The 7,965-nt window shown below is 37.3% G+C and overlaps 1 protein-coding gene across 11 annotated transcripts in view; it reads left to right on the top strand.

Moving 5' to 3' along the window:
- Positions 1-7,965, top strand: part of NRXN1 (neurexin 1) — a 1,090,776-nt gene that overhangs the window by 416,590 nt on the left and 666,221 nt on the right. For all 11 annotated transcript variants that reach the window (XM_029937337.1, XM_029937334.1, XM_029937332.1 and 8 more), the window contains exon 5: positions 7,130-7,431. In XM_029937337.1, coding sequence (XP_029793197.1) covers positions 7,130-7,431 — 302 coding nt within the window. The remainder of the gene's footprint in view (positions 1-7,129; positions 7,432-7,965) is intronic.

Raw genomic sequence — 7,965 nt, 5'->3', positions numbered from 1 at the left:
TGGTGCAATTTGGATGGGGATTGCAGTGAATGTGTAGATTGCTTTGGGTAGTAATGACATTTTCACAATGTTTATTCTTCCGATCCATGAACAGGGAATGTTTTTCCATTTGTTGGTGTCTTCTTCAATCTCTTTCATAAGCTTTCTATAGTTTTTATCATATAGGTCTTTTACATCCTTGGTTAGGTTTACTCCTAGGTATTTTATGGTTTTTCGTGCAATCGTGAATGGGATCAGTTTCTTGATTTCTCTTTCTGCTGCTTAATCTTAATTTTAAAAACATTTATACTGGGGCCACCTGGATGGCTCAGTTGGTAGAATATGCAACTCTTGATTTTGAGTTCAAGCCCCATGTTGTGCCCAGTGCCTTTCCAGGCCTGCACGCTCCCGACCAGGTGCCCCTCAAGGCTCCCATGTGCTGACACAAATCCATGAGGAGAGCCCAAGTCCACTTCCAATTTAATCTCGAATCTCAGTGGTGGGTGGCCCAAGGTTGCAGTGCAGGTGGAAGTAGGGAAGGGCAGAGGGCCGGGACTGGGTCTAATACCCAGGCCAGGAGGGCCCCTGAGGTGGGGGAAACCCATAAGGGGGGGCCGGCCCAGGGGGGCTAGGGCGGCTGGGGTGCACCTGAGGGCTGGGACTGGCCAGGGAAGATCGGGAGCTGGGGCTGTGTTGGGTAAGGAGGTTTTCCTCCAGGTGAGAGGTAGGGGGCCTGTTGAGGATAGCCAGGACTGGGGGTCTGGCTCCCCACCAAGGAAGATGTGGAGAAAAAGAAACAGTCTTGCACTGCTGTGGGAATGAAAACTGTAGCAGCAACTCTGGTATGGAGTTTCCTCAAAAAGTTACAAATATAACTAACTGCCTTACAATCCAGCAATTACACTGCTGAGTATTTTTACCTGAAGAATTAAGAAGAATGATAATTCAAAGGGATACGTGCCCTCCCCCTCCCCCCAGTGTTTATAGCAGCATTATTTACAATAGTCAATATATGGAAGTAGGCTGAATTTCCTTCAATTGATGAACAGGTAAATAAGTGATTTTATATATATACATTATGTATACACACACACACACACACACACACACACACACATATGCACACATACATATACTCAGCCATTAAAAGAATGAAATCTTACCTTGTGGTATAATGCTAAGTGAAATAGATCAGTCAGAGGAAGACTAATACTATATGATTCCACTTACATGTGGAATTTGACAAAACTAACGAGCAAAGGGAAAAAATAAGAGAAAAAAACAAAGCAAGCAATTATAGAGAGCAATCTATGGTTACAGGAGGAGGGGCTGTGGGAGGGGTGGGTTAACTAGGTAATGGAGATTAAGGATTGTTATGATGGGAACAGCTTGTTGTATGTAACTGTGGAATCATGATATGGTACACCTGAAACAACATAAGAGTCTATGTTAAGTAACTGGAATTAAAATAAACACTTAAAAAAAAAAGAATACAATATTACTAGAACCCGAGAGTCCTGAGTAGTTCTCCTTTAATCAAGCCATTATCTTGATTTACAATAGTAGAGATTAGTTTCGCTGATTTTTTAAATTTTTACATAAATGGAATCATAAGTACTCTCTTAAATCTGGATTTTTACCTTTTTTACTTAACCTTGTTATTGTAAGATTTAGCCATATTTTTGTTTGTAATTGAAAATTATGTATTTTCATTACTGTTCCTTTGTGTAACTATAATTCAATTTCCATTTCATTGATTGACATTTCTGTAGTGTTCAATTTGGGGTTATAATGCAGAATGCTGCTGCAAACATACCAGTATGGTGTTCTGATTATATTTATGTGAATTTTTGTTGGTTATATACCTACACATGGAATTACTGGATGGTAGAATAGGCAGATATTCATCTTTAAAAAATATTGCCAAACACTTTTAAAAAGTAGTTCCCACCAGTAATACAGGGGAGGTCTATTTGCTCCACGTTCTCACTAACACTTGGTATGTTTTTCCTTTTTCATTTTATTCATTGTAATGGAAAATATTGATATATTATTGTGGCTTTAAGTTGGTGTATCTGAAGACAAGGTTGAACATCTTTTCATATGAATATTCTATTATCATGGAGTGTTTGTTCACATATTTTGTCTATTTTTTATCTGTTGCTTTGTCAATTTTTTCCTATTGATTTGTGTAAGTTTTGTATGTATCCTGGATATAATTATTTATTGCTATGTGTATTACTATAAATCTAATCTCTCTCTGCCTGCCTTCCTACCTTCATTCCTTCCTTCCTTCCTGCCTACCTACTACCTACCTACCTTAAATTACTGCCTATGTAATTAGGCAGTAACTCTTCTTCTAAGAGTTTATGGATTCAGATTTTACATTTAGGTCTTTAATCTATTTTGAGTTTATTTTTGTGTATGGTACAAGAAAGTAGTCTGTTTTCATCCTTTTGCAAGAAGCTGTCCAGTTTCCCTAGCTTCATATCTTCAAGAAACTTTGTCCCCATTGTATATCCTGGCCTTCTTTGTCATAGATTAATTGACATTTGTAGTATATCTTGAAATCTGTGATTGTGTTACCTCCAGCTTTGTTCTTCTTTCTCAAGATTGCTTTGGCTATGTGGGATCCTTTGTGGGTCCACATAAATTTTAGTATTACTTGTTTTAGTTCTATGAAAAATGTTGTTGGTATTTAATTTCTTTTTGATATTTACCCATTAGCACATTTTGGAAATGCACACAATATTTGGGACTTGTATTTTAAAATAGACCCATTCTTTACATGCTCAACAGGAAAGTATAAATAATTATTTACTATAGTACTTATTTGCATATGGCAACACAAAACTTAATGATAAAGACTATCTAGTAGCAGACACAGTTGGAGGAAATATGATCCTCTGTGTTGTAGAAAGTAGAGTGATTTATGTGTATTTATATAGGATACATATTCTTTCATGAAAGAGAGCATAGCAAAAATATTTTTTCCTGCTTAGATTCATGTCTCATTTATGGCTTTCTGAGGTAAAATATATTCTACAGTGAGTTTTTTCCAAACCTTATATGGTTGCCTTTAATGCAAATTTGAATTGCCTAAATTTGAAATTGAACAATACAAAAGGAGTGATTTTTTATTTTTAGGTAATAGAATCATCATGGTGTTAAATGTCACCAACACTCATATGACTCCAAAGCTTGCCATCTAGTGAATTGCAAACTGTGTACTATTTTCCCCCTGGGTCTGCCACACTATGTGGCAAATTAATCCTTTGTCAAGATGGGTTTTTTTTCATGTTTTTTATTTATTTTTGAGAGACAGAGAGGGACCAGGCAGGGTCAGAGAGAGAGGGAGACACAGAATCTGAAGATGCATTTTGAATTATGCTGAGATGAAATGACATTAGGTCACCTGGATAAAATGCTAGTCTTTTAACTAAACCCAAACTCCTTGCACCCTAAAACTTTATTTTGTTATATAGTTATTTAAGGGTAGTCAGATGCTGAGTTCTAGCCTTGCCTTTGTTCATGGAACATTTTCTAAACTTGATAGTCATCTAAACGGTATGGGTCTCACTTTTTTTTCTCTAAGTTTTTATTTAAATTCCAGCTAGTTAATATTAGATTCAAGTATACAATGTGGTGATTCATTACTTACATGTAACACTCAGTGCTCATCACAGTGCCCTCCTTAATGCCCATCACCCACTCAGCCCATCCCCCACCCAGCTCCCTTCCAGTAACCCTCAGTTTGTTCTTTATAGTTAAGAGTCTTTTTCTTGGCTCACTTTCTTAATGAAGTACATCAAAAAGTTGGACCAGAGAAGGGTCTCTAAAACTCCCTGTGGCTCACAGACTTATTCTGAGTGTTGAGTGGGTATGAAAATTCTGCAAATATCATCTTCAGATAAGTGGATCTCACCATATATAATGTATGTATATATATGAACCATAATTCATGTGACTACTATTATCAAATTATCATAACAATGAGCAAAAAAATTAATTGAAAGCCATTGAGGTATGCTATTTCCATTGAGTGCAGTAACCTTTTTCTGAGGACTGAGACTTTACACTATGGGAAATTCCCATGGGATTATGTAACGTCAAGTAGCACTTACTGCATTTGGTCAGTTTTCATTTTATCAGCCTGCTCAGCAGCAGTAAGAATCATGTGTTATCCATGGCTTTTCCAAACCTGGAATTTTTATTTTCATTTGTTCTCAACTTCAGGGTTATGACATGGTATTTGAATATAACTTCATATTTGCCTTTCCCAGAAGACTTATAGGATTACACGACTTTTCATTTATTCTGTGAAATTATTCTGTGAAAAATTCATTTGCCCATTTTCCCATTGTTCTTTTTTCATATTGACTTATCAGAGTTCTTTGCATATACTAGGTTGTAATCCTGCTTAAATTAATATGCCATAAAAATATTTTCTCATAATTTTTATTTAGATTATTTCTGTCTTTATGATATTACTGATGAACAGGTGTTCTTGATTTTAATGTGGTTGAATGTATTGATATTTTAGTAGTGCTTTTTGTAGCTATTTAATAGGTCATTCCATAAATGAGCATCTTACTTTTTTGTCTTACAAAAATTTTACAGATTTGCCTCAGTAACTCATATCCTTAGTGCATGGGGAATTGATTTTTGTAAATGATGTGGAGATCCAATTTCACTTTATTCATATAGATATTGACTAATCTATACTTTGCTTATTTAATGGCAATGCCTGACTTGGTATAAATCATTTTCATATATGCTCAAGACTACTTTTAGTTTTATTATTTTTATTCCTCCTTTTTTATTTATCCTGATGTACTATCTTCATTACCATAATTTTGTAATAAATGTCCACCTTTACAAAGAAAGTTCCTTCATCTTTCTCTGGCATAGCTTGGCTATTTTCATTTTTCCCTTAGAACTTGTAGAATCAGCTATTTACATTCATTTTAAAATTTCATATTTTTAATGGAACATCATCAAATCTATGCATCTGTTTATGTATGTTTAAAAGGGTGATTGTCCCAAGTACACAGAATCCTGCAATCTTTTGGAAATGCCTTGTTAAATTCAATACTTTTCTGAAGACTATTTTGGTGTTTCAATTTATCCAATAATATTTGCTTATTTTACACTTATCATCTTCACATTGCTCATATATTTTTCCTATATTCCTACATTATCTGGGACTTCAAGTACAGTATGTTGATAGTAGGCATCCTTATTCTGACCTAAGGATAGATTTCCCAATGAAGTTGACATGTGCTATTTGTTTTAGATTGCTTATCACATATTTTTACATTAGACAAACAAGAAGGAAGGCATCTGCCATTACTAATGCCCATATATGCATTATCTCATTTTACCCTGAAAGACTGGCGTAACTAACCATTTTCAGAATCTGAGATTTGGAAAGATGCATGCTCGCCCTTCCAGTTCAGTTAGCAAGTAACCAAGCCAAGAAATAGTTTCATAGTTTGACCTACTTTTCCCCCCTTCGGTATATCAGAAATATTTAGTTGTGCCAACTCCCAGTATCACACCACTTGTGATAGTGAACTGACCAGGGATGTAGACTGTAAACTTTTGGAGATAGGAATCATGTCAGCTTGGGCCACTCCAATATCGTTAAAGACTAGTGCTGGGCTTACCATTTGGAAGGTGTTCATCTAAAATTTTGAGTGTAGGAATGGGAGGAGACCCTCTAATAAGGCTTGCATTGTCCTTGGTATGATTCTGCCTCAGATTGTGATGGGTTTGACTTGACCACAGGTCATCACTGATAACTTACTAGTAGGCGGTGACTATTCTTCAAGGGCTCACTCCCTTATGAAAGTCCCTTGGTGCTCACTGTTTAACTTGCCATGCCTTAACTTTAACATGACTGTTAAAGTGTCAACATGCCTTTCCTCCCTGTGGCCACTATGATGCTGTCTGCATCCAGGGAGGCAGGTCATCAGGCATTGGTGAACTAAAACCTCGATTTGAGCTCTGATGCAGGAATGTGAGGTATTTCACTGTCAGATGAAATAGCCCTGTGGTAAAAACCTCTTGCCAAGGGTAAGCCCCTTTTGATATGAACCCTCCAGTGGACATGTTAGAGAAGCTGTATTACCAACAAAACAGATTAGGATTTGCCAGTACCACTTATAATTCTGTGTTTATAGTTTATCAGAAGCTGATTCCAGACCACACTGTCTCATTTTTCTTGGCACAATACCGTCATTGCCTAGGAAGTTGAGGAAGCTTTTGGCTTACACTCTTCCTTTGGGTAAACTCAGTCAGTGAGAGAAGATGGCTCCTTCCAAATACCCACTTTTTGGGTTGATCTGTCTGACATCTTGTGGGATCCACATTGTTACTCATAAAAATGGTGAAGACAGATATATGGAAAATGTTGAGACTTCATTTGCATGCTATCCCCATGATGATGTGCTGGAATTTTTACCAGTATCATAAAAGCCAGCTTTACCATCTGCTTGGTGAGATCAGGGAATGAATCAACAATCCAGCAGACTCCATTAAACTCCCTGTCACTGTTCCCTCCATCCAGGGAGGAAAAAAATGAATGCACACACTCTGTAGGAGATCTGTTTACTCCCAGACCAAATTCCATTTTTTTTCTTTGCTCTCCCCTTACCAGATAATTTGTTACGGTTTCTCAGGGATGAAAATATTTGGCTCTTCACTAAGAAGATCTTTGAATATAAATGTCTCACTGAAAATTAAAATAACGCCTCAGTTGGGTGGCGAGAATGTTGCAAACACATTGGAACCCATTGTTGCCAGCAGAGTAGAACCATCCAATATGCATTTATGGTACCTGATTCATGCCCTGAAGACATCACAGAGCTACTTTCTCTGATCAGAGCTCTTGCAGTGATACTTAAAAATTAATTGAATTTTCAAGAATGTCAGCTTTAGCTATTCCAGTTGATGGCCCAATAGCTTAAGAGGCTTATTAAAAATATACTGCCACCTACAGTACTGTTTGACTCTGACAGGGCTCTTGTCATGAATGTTAATTACACAGAGTTAATTTGGGGGCTGATTAATTTTGTTTCTGTTAAGGTCTGCTGATTTACATAGTATATTTCTTTACTTATGCATGTGTATATCTGTTTTCCTCTAGGAAAAGAAGAATATATTGCCACTTTCAAGGGGTCTGAATACTTCTGCTACGACTTGTCTCAAAACCCCATCCAAAGCAGCAGCGATGAAATAACTCTGTCTTTTAAAACTCTTCAGAGGAATGGACTGATGCTTCACACCGGGAAATCGGCTGATTATGTCAATCTTGCCCTGAAAAATGGAGCTGTCTCTCTGGTCATTAATTTGGGATCAGGGGCCTTTGAAGCACTAGTGGAGCCTGTGAATGGAAAGTTTAATGATAATGCCTGGCATGATGTGAAAGTCACCAGGAATCTGCGTCAGGTAACAGCGCAGTGGATAAGAGAGTTGCTGGTTTTGCTTCTCGCGACAGCTGTGTGTGTGGTACTTGAAAATCCTACCAACATGATGCAGGGCTCCTCAGAGTCGCTCACAAATTAGCTTTTTCTTCTTCTGAGATGAATCTTCCCTCCATACTTGAGCAGGGGCATATCTAGAAAGTTCTGGGGACCCAAAGGCTGTTTTGATACAGCGACATATGACAATTTTCCAGATCGCTGCAAGGATATCCCTGTGACCTGCCCTTCCTGTGATGTGTGTGATTTTCTTGTGTTTCTTTTTAATTTTTTGTTTGTTTGATTTTATATTATAGTTTTCATGGTGATCATTTGGAAGCATGCACATTGGGGTCATTAAATCACAGTTCCTTTTTTGTAGTAAAAAAATTAGTGTGTTTGTGATTTGGGATTGTATCAATCCCTACTCCTCCCCCTCTCCACCTCTGAAATGGGGACATGACAAGCCCCTGAAGGGGAAAACTGACTTTGGGGGTCTATATGTCTCCTGAAGATTTTGTTT

This window comes from Suricata suricatta, chromosome 4 (genome assembly GCF_006229205.1).
Source record: "Suricata suricatta isolate VVHF042 chromosome 4, meerkat_22Aug2017_6uvM2_HiC, whole genome shotgun sequence".
Classification (NCBI taxonomy): Eukaryota; Metazoa; Chordata; class Mammalia; order Carnivora; family Herpestidae; genus Suricata; species Suricata suricatta.
Note: the sequence above shows the minus strand (reverse complement) of the source record. Positions and strands in the feature narration are given on the sequence as shown.